Source organism: Zootermopsis nevadensis, unplaced genomic scaffold, assembly GCF_977971745.1.
Source record: "Zootermopsis nevadensis isolate Lab colony 2312 unplaced genomic scaffold, Znev_1.0 Znev_ptg000003l, whole genome shotgun sequence".
Classification (NCBI taxonomy): domain Eukaryota; kingdom Metazoa; phylum Arthropoda; class Insecta; order Blattodea; family Termopsidae; genus Zootermopsis; species Zootermopsis nevadensis.
In genome coordinates this window covers 13,533,907-13,553,934 of record NW_028259135.1, presented here as the reverse complement: position 1 = coordinate 13,553,934, position 20,028 = coordinate 13,533,907, and the positions used below count along the sequence as shown (strand labels likewise).

General features: G+C 35.4%; 1 protein-coding gene across 9 annotated transcripts in view; it reads left to right on the top strand.

Moving 5' to 3' along the window:
- The window catches only part of tty (tweety), a 33,643-nt gene extending 13,851 nt beyond the window's left edge, over positions 1-19,792 (top strand). For 7 of the 9 annotated variants that reach the window (XM_022059032.2, XM_087342571.1, XM_087342573.1 and 4 more), the window contains exons 3-11: positions 157-317; positions 1,121-1,232; positions 2,394-2,632; positions 3,010-3,105; positions 4,127-4,199; positions 4,602-4,960; positions 5,717-5,818; positions 8,111-8,299; positions 14,101-19,792. In XM_022059032.2, the coding sequence (XP_021914724.1) occupies positions 157-317; positions 1,121-1,232; positions 2,394-2,632; positions 3,010-3,105; positions 4,127-4,199; positions 4,602-4,960; positions 5,717-5,818; positions 8,111-8,299; positions 14,101-14,287 (1,518 nt within the window). In that variant the 3' untranslated portion in view covers positions 14,288-19,792. Of the gene's footprint in view, positions 1-156; positions 318-1,120; positions 1,233-2,393; positions 2,633-3,009; positions 3,106-4,126; positions 4,200-4,601; positions 4,961-5,716; positions 5,819-8,110; positions 8,312-10,826; positions 11,287-14,100 lie in introns of those variants that run through there. The other 2 variants (XM_022059076.2, XM_022059069.2) reach the window with 2 other exon arrangements.
- Positions 19,793-20,028: the final 236 nt, after the last annotated feature.

The window sequence follows — 20,028 nt, the reverse complement described above, 5'->3', positions numbered from 1 at the left end:
ATCTGTGTGGTATTTACAACTTTATTACTGTGAGGTGCCACAGCAGTAAACAATATAAAATATGTGTGATGTCACATCCTTTCATTTAGAGTAACTGAATTTAATGATAAGTAAGAATATGAGCACTAAAATGCTTTTTATTGTTTTTGTGTACAGTCACTGGGAATTCTGGGGTCACTGCCAGCAGCATGGCTCATTTTCACATTGCTCGTGCTTCTCATCTACCTGCTGACGAGATGTTGTGACCGCAGGCCTCGCCCCAAACACAGCATTATAGTTCTCAAGTGGACCCTAGCAATTTTCACCCTACTCTGCTGGTAGGTTTACAAATGGGTTTTGAATTTGAAAACTTAATTTTTCACCAAAAGTGAGTATGAAACACACATTCACTTTTGTAAATTCAAGAATTGTGAGTGGGAATCTGTTAAGCTCGTTGAAGAACATCAAATAAAGCTCTTAGATGTGTATTACTGATGAAAAGTTGGAGGGATGCATGCAAATTGTGACAACAGAAATTAAAGCTGGTACTGGAAATTGCACCAGTAAGAAGTGTAAAATATTGATTTTGTTGAAGAAAATTACTGAGTAACATGTCGACCTGTTTGCAATAGTAATAAAATGCCCACAGGTGTAAACTTCCATGTTGATTAGGAATGGTGAAGGCATAACGAGGTGTAGAAAAGGTTGAGAAGCCCTGCCTGATGGAAGCTTAGAGAACAGAAGCAATTAGTGCAGGAACATGATTTGTGCTAAAGTAAAATTTATTGACTGTATAGTCACAGTTGAAAAAAGAACTAACTTTCAGCAGTTGAACTGTAAAGTCTCAATAATTATTCATTTGAGGTGGTACACTTTTTGATGTGTACTGAGTCAAAACAACATAATTAGAAAGAGTTGTGAAATTTTTGAGGATTTTCAAATCTCCAGTAGCATAAATAGTTAACACATCTTACCTCTTTCTTCGATGTGATGTGGATATTCTTTTGTTATCCTCAGCGTCACTTCATATACGTAAATATAAGATCAATGAAGGGTTAATTGATAGTATACATAGGTCATGCATTAAGGAAAGCTGGGTGAAGAACAGATAAGTTAGTTAATCTTATGAACATTGTTCCAGTGCGGCCATCGGCATTGGACTGTATGGAAATGACGATGTTCATAATGGTCTGGTTCAGTTTATACTGGCAACACAGAGTATGGACGACATCATCACTGCAGTGAAAAACCAGGTGAGAAGTCTTCGAAACTCCCCCGTGCCTTGATATGGCTCAGGTGATTGCATTTTATGTTTTGTGCAGTGACAGCTCACCAGTTAGGCCACTTAGGACACCTAAAACATTAACTGAAGTATTATCATGATGGTATATACATTCATAGGTGTGTGTGAATATAATGTATACATGACGTGATGAGTCATTCAAAGAATGTGTTCATAATTCAACCTTTCTGTTGTCCCATAATGTGAAAAAGAAGGCGCTTTCAGTTGCAGCCTTGTGATTTTCCATCAATGAAAATGTGACCTGGTTGAGGAGGTTGTTTGTAGGCATGGGGAGAGGAGAGGCAAGGAAGGTTACTCTGCTTGCAAGATGGGGCACTCTTTGCTAGGACCCCTACCTCTTTAAAGAGGATGGTGTCAGAACAACAGGAAGAAATTAACTTTCAGCCAGTTAGATAAATAAGTATTTAATATATTTACATTCATTTGTAGGAAGTGTTTTTCTACTCTTCATCTTTTATTAAGACCAATATTAATATTCATAACTGAGTTGCAAGACATTGCATCGAGATTTGTGGAATTTGTGTTGGTTTCGTTGATTCTGCTATCCATGATACTTGAATTTGATATAAAAATGTACTAGAATTTGGCAGTTTTATTCTAAATTTTAAAACAGGTGCCACACCAGAAAAATAAGGTATGAACTACGACTTGTATAAAACTGAGGAAGGTAGGGTATATGAGATACCCCATTTGGCTTCTTACGTTAACTGGCTGTTCTGACTGGGCCTTTCATGATTTTTCCAAACTTCTCTAAGCAGCTCTTAGAAAAAGGCAATAATAAATTCATTACACATTCTTCCAAGTGAACTATTTATATTAATCTTGTCATATGGGTATGGAATTTCTTGACCAGGTGAGTTACTGTTAGCATGTCAAAGATGACTATATTCCATGCAGTTTGTTATTAATTCTTTTACACTCATTCCTTACTGATGACCTTAGGAGTTACTGTGTTATTGCGTAACTACGGAAGCAAATAAACTTAGGATTCTAAATTACTTCTCATGAGGCATATGATATCACCATACGTGTACACTTACGTATAATACTGTGTATGGCCCAGCTCATCTATAGTTTTGGAGTGCCTTGATTTGTCTTGTCCATGTTGCAGACTGGCACAATCGAGACAACGCTGACACATAAGGTGGAGCCTCTGCTTACAGAACTGCGTGATGTGTTTGACAATCCAGTGGCCAACCAAACAGCTCGGGAAATGGTATTTGTTGCCTTGAAAGCTGTAACAGGAAATACAACTACTGCTTTGCACAGTGTTCAGGACATTAGTGGGCAACTGAAAGGTGTCACTCTACATGGCATTGTTTCTGTTGTGCAGATTGCAGAGGGTATCAGGTGTGCATTACTGGCTCCTAATTCGCTTTTGTAGCATGTGATTTGATACAGGCCTATCAATTTCAAAACAGATTTTTGGCCTCTTCTAAATTTGAAGGAACATGTCATCTCTGTGCATAAATTTAGTGTAAGTGGTCAATTTTTGGGCTGATGGAAGTAGATATTAAATTTTGTTTTTGTAATTGATCATCTGATGCTAGACAGTAATCATTGACCTAATATAAATGGAGGAACAAATACTGATCTTACTTTCTGTTGTTTATAGACTTTCACTCACAGTCCTTTTAATACAGCGTCCTTCTTAACACAGATGTTCCCAACTTACAAAGGTTTTGTATATCACTACATTTAATAACATACAAATTCTGTGTTTCCAGGTGGCCTGTGACAATGGCTGTACTGAGCATCTTACTTGTGTTCTGTGTGGTTTTACTGTTTGGTGTGGCACGTCATTCACGATGTGCTCTTATCACGTGAGTACTTGCAGTTGTTAAAACATTTCACTCGTTATTATATTTTATGTCTGTCTTGTCAGACAACCCACATAAATATCTTATTAAGGGGGAGGAGATCTGTCTGATGTTTGTGAAGCCTAGAATTGTTTCTGCCAAAGCTAGTTATCGTGAAAGGGTGTTTTATTGGTGAACTTCTCATAGACAAATGTAACATACCTTAGCTATTGTCAGTCAAATTATATATAATTTTCAGTTCTTAATTCTTCTACCAGACTACATGGCGCAACAACTCAGAAGACAGCCATCTTCAGACTAACCACTGTGAAAACCTGAAATCAAACTTAGTCTTCCATATTAAGGGAAGAATGCTGATTAAGGATACTTGAGAAAAGGGTACTGATGGAAAATATTTGGACCTAGGAAAGGTGAATTAACTAGAGGCTGGAGAAAATTATATATTAAGGAGCTCCATAATTTCAATTTTTCACCAAATATTGTCTGGATGATGAAAGTAAAGGAGGATAAGATAGGTGGGGCAGAGGAAAAATCATTACAAAATTTTAGTTGGAGTGCCTGAAACAAAGCAGTGACTTAGGAAATCTAGGCATAGGTGGAAGGATGATATTGAAATAGGTTGTGAGGATGGCAACTGGTTCATCTGGCACAGGACCAGTGGCAGGCTATAATGAACATGTAATTGCCAAGAAAGGTAGAGAATATTTTGACTAACTGGGCTACTATCAGCTTCTGAAGAAGGGATTCTGCTTCATGGAGTTGGTTGGTTGGTTGGTTGTTCATTATTTAGTTAGACACATCTAATGACTATATGTTGTGTCAAAACATGTATATTTATGAATAAGTAAAACATTTTTAGTGACTTAAATTATAATTTTTAATTAGTTGATTATTTAATTACATCACAGCAGAATGTGCTATAATATGGAAGGCTATACTATTTATATTTTGTTCCAAACCTTGGCCATCATCCATACATTGAAGTATTTTAGTTTAATGTAATGCTCTTGATGTGCAATTTCAGATTCTCGGTGTTCGGCCTGTTTGCTGTAATTATTTCATGGCTCTTGTCATCTCTGTATCTTGCAACATCTGTGGTGAGTTCATAATTATTAAATTTCCAGAATCAGTTTGTGGTACACTGCCAGTCCTTCATTAGTACTTCTGTGGAGTTTAAGGAAAATTTTTAGATAACATTATTGGCGACAAATATGTGGATTTAAAATGGAAATGATATAACAGTGTTATTATTCCTAATATTGCCAAGAAAGAAGTATTTAGTGCTAACTTAACTTTGTAACCACTGAACCTCACATCTTAAAAATAAGCTAAATTAGGGAACTCCATAATATGAAGCTGAAACTTAATGTTAAGTGAACAGCTTTAAGTAATAAATCTTGGATTTGTAAACATCATGTGTGTGTGAGTTTTTTTTAATGTTTCTCACATTATAAATGTACTGCAGTTCTAGTATATTTTCTCTTTTCTGCACTTTTCAGGCTCTAGGTGATCTCTGTATGTCTCCTGATGGATTCCTAGAAAGAGAAGCTGTCACAACACTAAAGGCAGACATTTTAAGTTATTACATACGATGTGACCAGGCACGGACCAACCCATTTTTCCAGCGCCTGCTTCAGGGCCAGCGGGCTGTGAAGGCAATGAGCTCGAATCTTGCAACAGTTGCTCGTATCGCAGAAGCATTGTATAAGCATGCGGATCTGCATCCCAAGTTGGATGTTCTTACAACAGATATTAATCAGGTGGACAAGTTAGCATCTGGTCTCTCTACACTGCTGGACTGCAAGAGTTTGCATCGCCAGTATCTCACTGCCACAAGCAGTGTTTGTAACCTTGGCCTGTAAGGATTTGTGATTTATGCAACCAATAAAGCCAGATCTCTGAAGCTATCACTCTTCTCCTTTGCAGTCAAATAAATGTCAAAACATAACTGATACTTCATCTCTGCTTTAGTGCTGATTGGATTGTGTTCAGTAGTACAAACCTCCACTTGTAGTATTTGGTAGTTTTAAAACAAACAAGGCAGGTATTGATCAAGAAATTTAATGAAAAGGAAAGGTCATGAAACATAATCTGTTAAAGATGGCTGTCTTCTGGGTTTTAGCACTGTGTAGTCTGGTAGAAGTTTACTGACTTTTTGGAGGTACTTTAGTAATATCCTCTGCTGCAGTTTTATAGATGGCCAACTGGTAATGTAAAATATCTAATAGCGTGAAGCACAGAAAATTAAGTTTTATTTCCTCCTAGAACTATTAGACACAAATTCTTTTGTATCCTTCCAGTTCATATTGCTAGGAAACCCAGAGGACACTTCTATATAATAACATGACCTTAGAACTGAAGATTGTGTTACTTGTAAGATATATTTTTATCTCTATATTGCAATAATAACAAAAATATTTGGTAGTGATCAGTTTACTTTGCATACCAGATGTGATGGTATCAGTCCATTATAGATTATTTTTTGAGTGAACATACTGTTGGGAAGAGTGGGGCACTGCTTTAGAGGGTGTACATCTAACTGACAAGCATGTTAAAACTGTATACATTTTCTTAGCAGAAATTTACAGTCATATTTACTTTCTGTTGTTTACAGGTTTGGGCTCTCATTTATGCTGGCAGCCAGTGTAGCAGCTGGCTTTTTTTTCACTGTGCTGGTTTGGGTTGATTCCCATACATGGATCTACATAAGGCGGAGGTGAGTAGCCACAGTATGCCTGCTTTAGTTTTATATTGAAACAATGAATAGAGTCCATCTCTTTGAGTAAATTCAGAAAGACAATTTATCCAAAAGAATATTGTGTTATATATGTGTGTGTGATCAAAGACTTATTCCACAGAATTTTATCATTGCATGGGCTAACAAATATCAAAATTAGCTGTGGAACTTTGTGGCACATTAACAATGATACTTTTTTGTATTTTCCATTATAAAGTTGAATGATCTAACAAATGTGATTTTAAAAAACCTTAATTGTCATATAAAATGTTGGGACTAAGTATTAAGTAATGCTTGTGTAATTTCAAATGTTTGCATTGCTTTCATATTCTAATTCATTTCATCTGCTCATACTAGAATCCATCCTCCTCGTGTGGAATAAGTTAGTTTAAAGCATCATTCCACAGTAACCAAACATAAATGCATCTGCTATTGGACCCATTTCAATAATTCTAAAAGTTATTTGAGAAATATTTCTGTATGTCATGGATTGAAAGGGACTGAAAAGGGGTAGAGAAATGTTTTGATATTGCATTTCAGCAATGTAGGTGACTGAAAAAGGGTACACATAATTACAGCAATTAGATATTATCCTGTTGTAGCCATAATTAATTACTACTGCACTGTCACCCTCAAGCTTTCATCTATGTTTTTTTTTTTTGTGCTAAACCTCTGAACTTCTATATTGTTTTACTAAATACACAGAAGAGTTGTTGTCATAGTTACTGTTGTGGCAGTGGAAGTAGTAGTAATAGTAGTAGTAGTAGTAGTAATTTTTGTATTTTGATGCTTAGACACTTGATATTCCATTCATCTTATTTACTGAAATCTTTGAGTAGGAATTAAATTATCAATCTTGTCTGTAGCATAGTAAACCCAACCCAAAGAGCTGATACATTTTTATTGCATGCAAATGAACAAAACAGGAAAGTTGGATGTTCCAGTAGACAGCACAGCTAATAGGTACTATAATTCCTTTTTGAAATATGTCAAAAAGTATGTGCATTCCTGTGAGCAATCAAATATGGGTGCACTGTCTCATTGCATGTAAATGTGTTGAACAAAATAAAATAATGGCTACTGAGAACATTTTAGAAGAAAGTATCTTGAAGTTTATCATGTTACTGGATGAAAGAGTGACAGTTCTACTGTCCAGTTTCATTTCCATAATATGACAGGGAAATGTTATTTGAGCATTCATGTTTTTAACACAAAATTATTTTTATGTGTCAAGAACAACAGCTGTAAATTATCTTGAGTTTTAGTATTCATGATGAATTCTTGTAAACATTGTAAGCAACCCAAGTAGCATTTGTCTTTTTCTGTTTTTTATTATTTTACAAAGAATCCAGGTTTTTAAAAATATTGATTGTAAATACAGATAAAAGTAAAGTACATGAAGTAACAAGATACAGAAATGGAAGCTCCAGCTAGACCAGGCCTGAATTATTCTAAGGATAGAAGATATAATTCTTCTGCTACCAAGTAAAATTGGAGGGAGAGCATGGTACTGAGTCCTTTCATGTAAAATGACTGCACACATGCCTACTTGAGCAGACATATACAGCTTTCCTAACTATATTTGTCATGTGTGCAAAGCCTTTTTGCAAGTAAATGTTTCGCATCTATTTTTCCCTCTTTTTTTAGACACATTCGTATCCCTGCAGAGCACTTATTAAAATCATTCCTTCCATCTGGCTGTCTACTTGTTCATCGTATTAGGCATGACAGTCTGAAGTTTATGTTAGTGTTGAATCAATCTGCTGAATCACTTTTGCACCATCACCATGCATCACATGTTGCAGTTTCCTTCTCAGTGTCCTGTGCTATAGACCTGATATTTTCATATGTGGAGACCTGGAGTTGTATAGGTGTTAAATGTGCTTTCTTATATTGAAAATTCACAGTACAATTCATTTCTATTATTTTACAAGAGTTTAAAAATGGCTGCTACTTCCCACATCCTATATCAATGACAAACTGCACCTAATGTATTCTTGAACTCAAAAGAATTATTACATTTCAGTTCTTGATTTAAATTAACTGAGTGCCCATATTGGGGCCAAAAGTTGTGCATGATTATTATGATCCAGAATAGATCTGTTAGTGAAATAGCAGATACTCCTTCTTCAGGCCTTCGCTAACTTATCTTACAGCCCTTAAATATGCATTCAGATTACAGCCCTCATGCCCCAGTTTGAGAGGATAAAATTAAGTAGGGCACCACTTGGTACCCTGTCAGACACTGACACCTGCTGGTGTGTGTTGCAGACGTGACTACCTGCAGGTGGACGAGCAGGATCCATTTCTGCCTCCAACGGCCGCATCGCAGGCCATCGCTGCGCGGACACTGCGAAGCCAAGGGTCGTATGGCAGCACAAGCTACTTCCGGCAACATCACCACTCCCCTCACCATCACCACCACACCCCCCCACCCACGCCGCCCTACCCTGGAACGCTGTACGTCGCATGGTTAAGTTGAGCGCCTGTTACTGTTTGTAATTGTTTGTTTGCATGTATACACTGTTGCCCCAGCTACTAGGGCTTGTCAGGGCCCTAATGATGGAAGAAGTAAGCATAAGACTACACATCACATCCCAGAAGACAATCATCTTCATACTCACTGCCATGAGGACCTAGTACCTCACTTCTTATATTTTTCTGAGATTTGAATTTGACGTAATTCTTTTGCATATGTACTTCAGTCATAAGTTAGAATATCTCACTGAGTAAAATGGGTGGCTATAAGCTGGTTAACTGGGGTTTGATGCCAAAGTAGGACAGAAATGTTTCTCTTCACAATCATATCTAGGTTCAGGCTCATGTAAACACAGTAATGTAGTTAGTTATTACATTCAACCCAATGCTGAGATCCACCCAGCCTCCTATCCATAAATACCATTGGTTCTTTATACTCACCATTAGTGCCTTGTAATGTGGGGATTAGGCTCAGGGGCAATTTTACCATGGGAGGAAACATTAATGTTGATCTGTGGGAAATAACTTGTGAGTATTAGACGTGGGTGCAATTAATTTTGGGATTGTGTATAGTGATGGGCTTTGGTACTGATGGTGTTGAATCTTCAAGTTCTGCCGTCAGAGATTTAGTTTATTATAATTTTTACACAGACATATTGAAACTTGCATGTATTGAATTGAAGTTATAATTGTTCCCAGATTTTTTCAGTAAGAAATTATATTGAGAGAATGAAAGAATTATGAAACTGACATTAGTCATCACCAATCAGTTAACAGGAAGCACTCTACTATGATTTAAGTTTTGTTAAGTTATATGTGTAATTGTGTGTTTCTTTTGCCTCTTGCAGTTATTTATGACAATTTTTGCCATATTATTTTATTTTTCATATGTATTTATACTCAGACATATAGTTTTTTACATTTCACACTATGTTGTGGGAATGTTATTATGCTATATGTGCATTTATGTGACTGTTGAAGCATGTTGCATGTATGTTGCCACTTAATTTGCTTATTGACACAGTGTTATATACAATTAAAATAATATACATTGTGTGCTATCTCCGTCTGTGAGATTGCCATAAATCAGGGTCTGGCGGTCAAACCCTACTCATGCATCCTGGATTTTATATCCAGAATGTGTGGACTCTGTGTTTGTTATTACCTCTCAGCAGCAGTGTAAGCTAACTCTGACAAAGGAAGTGCACCAGTTTCACACTTCTTTATATTGTGGCACAGCAGGAAAGCTGTCTGTCATGGAACTGACATTGAATATAAACTTGCCTTTATCAAAAACTTTTACTTGTCGCAAGAATATGGGGAAATAAAAGTAATTTAAAATTATTTGTAATAAAGTAATTCAATGGAGTAGGGTTCTTATAGCTGATCAAGAAATGTCATTCCTTTTATTGAACCCAAAGGTTCATTAACATTACCGTCATTGGACACAGTTCTGAAGCAGCAGATTTCAGTCTGCATCTTCACACTCTTTCTGTAACATGTTGAGGTTTTCCTAGTGGTTTCTTCTGATCAGATTGTTTGGGAACTGTTCTGATATTCCACCCCTTCCCCTCCCCTTCTTGTGGGGTTTTAAATTTGAAATGTGATTTCACTACATGGCACTATGTTATAGTTGCAAGGCTCTTTTAAGTTTAATATGTTCTGTTGCATTAGGAGGAGAAAAAAGGTTAATTAACAATTTTATTTTTTATATATAGGTACAGATCACCTGTCTATGCAGGCTTAAAAGTTATCACTTAAGTCATTTGAGGTTTGAAGACTAATTATGGTCAAGTAAACATTAGAGAAAGAAGTCCTGGTTTATCATTTCTCCATTTATTTGTTTATTCCCTCATTATGTTAGAATGTCCTGTCTGAATAACCCTGTTTTATACTTACCAGTATTTTTTTATGTTAATAATTCAGCAATACACATTTCAGTTGGTGATCTCTTGCATCATGTACTTTGTAACATAAACAGGTTTGTGCATTGCACCAAAGGAAGAAGATAAGGAAAACTGTTCAGCATGATTGGTATTATGATACATTGCACGAGTTCATTTAGTTGCGGCATGTTCTGTTTATTCCCTCCCCCCTCTCAGTCCTGCCAGCCCTCCCTCCTCTACCCATCCATTCTCATATTATCTATTTCATGTTGGAGGAGTACAAGGAACAGTGTGAAGCAGGCTACATCATTTTAAAAAATCCTCCTGTCCTTATTTTCTTGTTCATTTTTATTGTATAGTTTTCTAGTCACAGAGTAAGGTGGATCATCAGTTGCATGCTTTCACCAAAATATAACATCTGAGACAAATTCAAATGATACTGAGTTGTTATTAAGATGGTATTTAATCTTGATTGTTTACATGAGTTGTTACAGTTTTTAAATCAACATTTCTGTTTTTACATTTAAAGGCATTATCAGCAATGAGATATAAGGCCCCTTGGTATCTGATGGAAATATTAAAGGCAGTTCTTTCTTTCATAAGCAGTATAAAAGTTTTAATAGTGTTCCAGGACAGGCCCAGCAGTCTACAGGTGAAGTTGGTGCTCCTGGCTGTTAAAGGTTAAAAAGGCATGGCCACTTCCTTCTGTCTTCACAGATTCACAAGTACTTTTGTTGTTTTATCATACCACACAATGAAAGGGGAAAAGTCAAAAAGTTAAGGCAGTTTTAATTTATTATGTTGGCACCAGTAAAAAAGGGTGATGGATATAAATACTATGAACCTTCCATTATTGTCTTCTGAGTAGTGATAATATTGAGACATATCTTTGGTATAATACACCAAAGAAGAGCTGTGATCTGTCATATGATTTGATTGTGGTGATAACTATGTGAGACAGTGGAGGTTTATGAATAGGTGGAGGGGGATGATAAAGTGTTGGACAACTGTTAACAGTATTATGTTGAGGTTAAGGAGCACTGATGAATTTGAATCTTAAATAAGCATCAGTTATGCAGGAAGGTAGGCTTAACTGGAAACATTTTATTCTGATGTAATCCAGAAACCTTATAATAAAATTGCCTCTTGTCTCTTGTTTAGCCTCATATTGTTAGATTTTGTCACATGACAATGATGTTAAATACATTATTTATTCTAAATTTATATGAAGAAGATTATGAGATGAGAATTTTTCATACTGTCCTCTGGAAGTCTACTGTTTGAATGATTGTTATTTTGGAGATTGGGGGGGGGGGGGGGGGGGGGACTGTGACTGTACATCTATTCTCTTGCTGTAGATTTTATTTTGTATGGTAATGACAGTGTACTAATATTTGAGATGTGACTTTAAGATTCATTGACTTGTATGGATCTTGCAGTTGTATTTAGTGTTGGTGCACAGTGATCACAGGTTTCAAGAGAGCCAAAGAATATTTTCTGTCACAAAAGTCTTGTAGATTTTTAAATTGTGTTAACTAGGTGATACAGACACCAGATTGTTCATTCAGACTGTGATGTATACTTCCACACTGTTCCTTGTACAGGTTGCCATGTGTAATATGTAAAGGAAACTTAGCCTTGTAACTGTCATGGTTTAATTAATTAAGGATTCTAAAAATTCTTATGATTGGTCCAAAATTTAACTTCTTGAAGTCAATAACTAATTGTATGAAGAAAATATGGTGTTTGGTGGTTTAAGAATGTTTTAGTATTTGTTAACAGAAGACATGCTTTTTAAACCAAAAGTGCAAAAGTGAATCCCTGTCAAAGAAAACGATGTCTATGTCTAGATTAGCTCATTTTCAAGAGTCAGGGTGTGTTGAGCTCCATAACTATTGCAAGATGTTTGAATTTTAAGTTGTGAAATTGACTTTAATCCATGTGTGTCTTCTCAGAATATTAATGTAAAGGAGAAGATTACCCTAAGTGACCTTAAGAATTTTTATAATGTTTATATGATCTCATAATATGTCTTGTTTTCTAATTACTCATTTACAAACTCATAACTTGTTTTCATTCCAGCATTTTAGGATTATTACCAGTATATTAGAATCCATTCTTAACTTTAATTTGTGTTAGTTTTGGTTTTATTAAACATTTAGTAATTGGTGACCTTATTGTGCTATAATTAAAGATGGCACTGCAGTAAAATCACTTGTTATCTAATGAATACCAATTCTGTCAGTCACTTGCTATGACACTACAGCCTGGTTTTTATATTTATGTCAGTGACTTTACCAGTACAGGAACTGGTTAATAAATTTTCTGTAGTACTGATCTGAAATAATAGAAGATGGTTCAGGTGATAACAGTGTGCCTCTGACTGTTTTAGAGCTCTATGTAAATACTAAATTCCCAGCAGTGGTTATGATTGGTCCTAGACCATTGTTTAGTTTTGGTTGAGTGTTATGTGTGTGTTTGTATATAATATATTTTCAAAATAAGTTTTGAAGAAATTGTATCATCTCTGATTTAATGCATATGCAGAGTTTTTATAATGTGAAGGAAAGAGCTACTGAATTTGTTGTGTTGCCTGATTTCTTGAAATGCAATATGTTAGAACCCATTCATAGCTTCATTCTTAATTTATTTAATGATGCTTTGTTAGTTGCTTAATTTGCATTATGTTAAATAGGTGGGTGATTATTAATTTGGAAGGTGAAAGTTTATTTGCATGGAAAACCACAAAAAATTACTGTAATCAGGGTAGCCAGTCTCTGGGCTGAGAACTGAATTCTGGACCTTCCAAATATGAAATGGGAGTGGTGACACACAAGTCACAGTGTACGGTCCTATTCGTGGTATTTTAGAGGTTTTAAAATTAATGGAAATGTGTATATTTGTGTTTAAAGTGCATTAGTGACAATGCTACTACCCAGCCCCTATTTTCATTGAAAAGTCAGTATTATTTAGGTCTTGAAATTATCTTTCACAAGATATGTATCACCAGGAGGTGTCAGAGTGAGGTAATTGTAATTAAATCTTTATATTTGACCAGTTTGTTGTCTCATAACTGCGACAACCATATCATATTTGAAAGTTGGGATCATAATATAACATGAATTTTTGTTGTGCTTTTATAGTGCAAATAAAAACTGATCAGTGACTTCCTGTTTATCTTCCCACATATGATGGCAATACTAAATGTTCCACAACTTGCAACAAAGCATTAAAGCAATATATTCTATCAATGGATATTTTTTTATCCTAATTATCAGAGATAAAATTCTTCCTGAAATTGTCTATGAAGATTCTGTAATAATGTATCAGATTGAGGTGCTATGAGTCAATTCTTTACCACGGCACCATGATAGACAGTTATTAAAAGAATTAAATCGTTAGTGCCACTTATTATGCTTTAAATACTATATTGTTTATTATAGATTTCATAAATAAAGTAAATGTCAAGATCTACAAAGATTTGTCATAATTAAACCAGAGTTTCCGAAATGAGATTATGAGATAAATCATTACTCACTTCATGTAATTTCAGGCACTTCAACATGTTCATTTGAAAACTTTGCATATACATTAAAGGCATGCTATATATCAAAATTCAGTAAGAAAATCAGAACATCTAACTAGTATATATATTTGCAGGAGTTTCTTTAACATCTTGCTGAGGTAATTTGAAGTTCAGAGCAGAATGTCTACATACAGTTTTTTTAATATGTATAAGATGCCATTCTGCTGAACTTTGCCCAGTCTTCTTCATTACCTCCTCAAAGAATGAAACATTACATTTCAGTAACATTGTAACCTTTACGCCATGTCTTATTGGCTTTGTAGTTGAGTTGACTTATTATTGGTGGGGTTGTGGACTGATTGGTGTTACAGAGATGGCCGGAGTTCCCGCGAGGAAAAGTCCCAGCACAGTTCCCATCATGAGTCGGGACTGCACAGCGGGGGAGGGTCTGAGCACTACGGGTCCTCTGGAGCCTCTGCAATGCTTGGACCCAACCATGGGCAGTACGCGACTCTGAGCAAACAGTGCAAGACCCTCGAGTCCTCTGACTTCTACTGAGAAGAGTCTGCTTACTGGCACAATGATAATGCCCCCTGCCACATCACCAAGTTGTGAACAACCGCTTGTAGCTAGGAGTGATACAGAGACTTCCTGCACTGGCTGGGAGCCTAGATATGCCCCCTTTGTAGTCACTGACCATTGCCAAATGGCTACAGTCATGAAGGAAGGCCATGGAACTCTCAGCAGGAATGCAGAATCATCCATCACCTGCCAGGAAGTTGAATGCAACCTGTATCAAATAACAGAGCTGTGAGGTGCAGGGAGCTGGTAGTTGGAAGAAACGAGGGTTTTGCCATTAGCCATTGACCATTCAAAGAAGAGGTGCTGTCCATTTTGTGTGACGGAGGCAGTGACAGTGTGTGTATGTATGTCATGTATGAGTGCATGTGTTTATTATGGGTACAAGGTTAGTCATATGTTAGATCACTGTGCTGCCTTTGTTAATAACAAACTTGGAGTATTGGCAAGTGAGGCCTAGCACATCTCTCATCTCATGCTTTAAAAAATCATGCACCTGCATTACAGGTGAATTTGTGCTGTGAAACTCATTTTCAGTGTGATTCTAGTAACTGTTCTATCAGTTGGGTATCATTTTACCATCTGACACATGGATGTCTGGCGAGGCCGAGTCCTATGCTCACTGCATTGAACTTTGTGACCATTGCACATAGTATGTGCCTCTCCTTGAGCCATGCCCAGAATTCCTTTTTCCGGAACATGGCACATATGTTAGATTTTATGTAGAAGATGTGTAATGCAAGTGTTGGCAGCACTGTTGCTCTCTTATACAAATTCTTAACACAAGTTGTTTATACTGTATACGAATACATAATTTCAACCTGTCTGCTGTGGTTCCTTGCCTGTTAAATTAAGCAGGACATTTTAAAGTGTGGTTGTAGACATTTGAGTAAATGAACTTACCAGTGTATCAGCCACTTGAGACTTAATGCATTCATGCACCACTGTTTTAACTGTAGATGGAATTCAGATGGGAACAAACAGTTTAAAAGACAACACAAACGTGAGGATAATTGTGTTTTCTTTGTTCTTGTTGTCTGTTGATGTTGCAATGTATGCGTATGGTATGCATGTGTATGTATGTATGTATGTATGTGTGTGTGTGTATATATATATATATATATATGCATATATATATGCGTGATTGGTAGAGCCATGCCTCATTACTCTAGAGTTCCATGTGGGATGCAGTGTGCTGGTATAAAACAAGCCGAATACACTCACAGTATACACACAGTTAGATCCCCATGTGTCCATTGAATTTTATGGAGTGACCTATGGGACACTGTGTAATACTGGTAGGAAATTTGAAAGAGCAGCTACAGCTTTTAATTCAGATATCCAGTCTGCAGGTTATAAACATGCATTCATTTTACAGGTTTAATTTAGCTCTGCCTGTAATAATTAGTTCTGGTATTAAAGTAAAAAATGTTTGAGCTCTTGTTTGGAATATCTCCTCTTTCACATAAATTGTTTTATGCTGTGATTGTAGGTTTAACTCTCAGTCAAGAAATAAAAAATTGATTATCCACACAGTGTGCTGCTCAGTTATTGAAAATTCTTAGTACACTTTAGTTTAATATTAGAATTGGATTAAAGCCTTTCCAATTCTTTTTAGCAGTAAAAAATATCTGCATTTATGGAGTAGGCAGTATTGCTTGTTCCAGTTTTACTAGTTGGAAAAAAATTTCGTGGTTTTCCCAAATGTCATCATCTTCCTGATTTATGATTCAATGATACTTCCGATATTATATTGTCATCCATTTGCTGTACAGGTAGTACCAAATTCTGCATAAATTACACTGTACTCACATTATTTCACTTGCATAATATGTCAAATTTAGGAACAACTATCATAATTAATTTATTATACTGTGCAAAACAAGATTTATTTTGATGGCAGTAGAACAAAAATCAGCTTTTTTATTATGATTAGAAAGGTTTTGTGTTTCAAATTATTCCTTTTGTGACAAAATTAGATGCATTTGTAAAACTTTGAAATAGTAGTTATGGATATGATAACTGAAATCAGAAATCAGATTGATGAACGGTATTTTAAAGAATTCAGCTTTTACATTTTTATAACACAACGCTGTTATTTCAGACTCTTTACATAGATAGGAATGTTCAGTATTTGACTTTTCTGCACTATGGGTATTGGATTTTTGCATGCTGTGTGAAGACCTTGAAACTGCAACAAAACCTTATTGCCTTCCTGTACGAAATTTACAATGAAAGTCAGGTTAAAATACGTTAAATGACAATAGTTTGTGATATATCAGTTTTAATATTCATAATTATAAGTAATTATGAATATATAATATTTATTATTGGGTTGACTTTTTCTCATAATAAAGCTAATTTGTTACAATAAACATCAGGCACAATTTTCGTTCTTGAATGACAGTGGGGGCCAGTACACTGCATAACAGTGAACTCCTCTCTGTAATTAGGTATTTCGGTGATGATAATGTCATCAGAGGGGTAATGGCCTACTTGAAATTTTTTTGTCTTTCTGTGGCCTAACTACAGGAACAAATGATTAGCAAATCCAGCTGTGTTGCATCTGGGGTGCAATTAAGCTTGTTTGGTGATATGAATTGTTCTTTATTAACTTTAGATTAATTAAATGTTGAAACATAGGAATGTAATTTTAGGTCCCCAAATTTGAAGAAGGTGGCATATATCATTTTGCTGTTTTTACAGTTTTGTGAGTTAATAATGGATATTAGTAGTTTCAGATGATCTGAAATGCATCGATTTATTTTTTCTACCATTGGTTGCCCACAGTGGTGGTGTTATGTAAGTAGGCAAGATACTTTCTTTGTTTTATTTCACTTTGGTAACCATGTTATGTGTCTTTTCAATATGCTTTTCTTCTGTCAACAATATGATTTGTGCTATCAGAGCATTATATTCACAAGGGAAATAGCTTGATATTGGATAATGCTGTTTAGATGTTCAAAGCTGTTGTAGTGATATAACTCATATACATTTCCCATTTTAGATTTTTATATTTTGTGTGATTTTCACTCATTGTGGTGGTGATGGTTCATAGATTGAACTTTTCTGGATGTCCTGAGTAGGAAAGATGCTCCACATGCCTGTTCTATTAGACAGCAAAATAATAATTACTGGTATTAATTTCTCAGTTTATAATCCAAGAATCCTTTACCAACATGTCTGTATTTTGTTCATAATCTTAATATGTTTAGATTTATGATCTAAGCATTAACCCACTGTTTTGATACTGTTTGCCATTCAAATAACATAATTTATGTTGGTTTCATATGTAATTCCAGTTATACTAGCTGTTGAATACATTTTGTTATAATGCAATATTTAAGCACAAAAATTGCTGTCATATTGGACCACAAACAGTAGAAACTACACCTTGAATTGCAATGATCAGTAATTGAAATGTGCGACGGCTTGAAACATATTTCTGGAAGAGGTTATGGTGGATACGCTTTCCCACTAATTGTCTTTACTCATTTATTTTATACCCATAAAATCGTAGAATTATCCCACTGAGAGCAAGTTAAGATTTGTATGATTATTATAATTTACAACAACTGAAATTTTATCATACACAATAACTTCTGCATTTCATGTACCATTAGACCTTCAGAATTTGGTCACTGTTCCTGGATAGGACAAGACAACCACTAGAATCATTTCTGTAATTACTTCTGTGGACACTCATGTGTGATTGTTGAAATATCTGTATTGTTTTCAGCAACCCTCTGATGTCCCATATTGTGTGCATGCCCCCTGAAATATTATAAATATTTTGAAAGTGGTAGGGGGAAGTAACTGACATATATGATTATGCTTACATAGAAAAAATATTTAACTCTCTTCCACATATTTCCAGTAATCCTAGTAATTTGATGATGAGAAATAATTTTTTCTTTTATTTCCGTAGAAGATACTTGTCAGAATATAACGTTCGCAGATGCACAGAAATTATTTTTACCGTCTTATGTTGATGCATTGTTTTTGCCTCCCTTTTATCTTAGATCAGACAGCTGGTTGATAGATTCGTGCATATGTGTGTATGTGTGTGTCTGTAATGAGTAGAGTGTTCAACTCAGGCCATTCAACAGTACAAAACCTGAATGTTGTAACACAGGAGGGGCCAGGAACTAGAACTACACGCACTTCTTTGTTTCGTTGTGTAGACTTTTCTATGTGAAAATGGTACTTTCAGAATACTTGTACAAGATTTTGTTAATTTTATACGATGACAGGAAAGAAGTTCTTCTAGTATCTGTCATGTGAATTATTTCTGCTGAACATAAATAACGTGATATATTTAAAGTCACCGAGCTACACATCACTGTAGTTTTTCAAGTCTTGTATCGAATGCTGTGTTGGGTCGATTTGCAAATAGGAGGATGAAGAATTTTAGATGACGTGAAGCAGAATCCATAGAAGCAATTACACCTATGTGTTTTTTTCTCAACTTACAAGAAAATGAGCCTCTCAGAAACTTCAGTAAATTATTTCTTTCTCAGCAAAAAGTAGAGAGATGTTAGCATAATTGTTCCTTTCCTTACATATTGGGTTGCCAATTTTCATGAAAATGAAGGCAGAAGTTTCTTTTTTATGCATTTAATTTTATAAAATTGTTATTCAGTTTGTCTTGCCATGTCTTATATTGTTCTGTATAAATCTGTCAGGTTGGTTAATGAGTAATTATAATCGATTTCAAATTTAGAAAGAATATTAGTGCACCTGAAAAGAATTTGTAAATCTTGTAATGCTTCACCCTTTCCATTGCCAAAATCTGTGTAATGTCTTCATTATAGACAAATATCATATTGATTTTATAATGTAATATGCAACTTTTGGCATAAATACAATTTTCCACTGTTGCATTTAGAGTATTCTAAATAGTGTGTACAGAAGGGTATTTTTGCAAAACCAAGACAAGAAGTAGAACGTTTCATATTAACTCTTTGCCCACTTACATACGACATTCTTGACTGTGCGCCTCACAAAATCACGGCAGTGTGATCAAACTAATGCTTCTTTCCTGACGTTTTTAAACAAAACTGCATCTATGAATTTGTGTTATTTTATGTTAACACTGACCTTCCTATGCTACAAATTAGCCGAACCCTTTCGTTAAGTGTAATATTGTGCATTGACGTGACACAGGGATCTGGACACTTGAGTGAATGTGCATATTTTTGTGTGGTAAACATTATCTAGCATACAGTTTCAGACCATCAGAACAGTGAGTGTGTGAACTGAGAATTTCTCTTGGAGTTTCTATCTTTTTTAATTGTGCTATCAACTGACAATAATTGCACCGGTGACCAGCAGAGAATGCTTTGCCATTGTGAAAAAATCTTTTGTATCGATCTAACATTTGTTTGCCCAACCCGATTTGTCATATGTGTACAACGTTGGATGTATTGATTGATTATGTGAAAATGAAATGACAAAGAATAAAGTTCAAGTGTGACATTTTAATATTGCTTGCTAGGTGGGTGGTGGTTTGTTGGCAGTATTGGAAATACGGCTTCCTGATTCATTCTGCCACGCTCTGATTTTATATTGTCCTTTTTATTTTCATATACTATGACAAAAGGTCTCTATAAAGTGAGATACAAGTATCAAAAGGGAATTAAGTGTGTCTGTAGGAGTAGTGTTTGCATGGTCACTAAGAATGAAGGAAAATTAAGTACACTTCTATTTCAGTTTTTAAA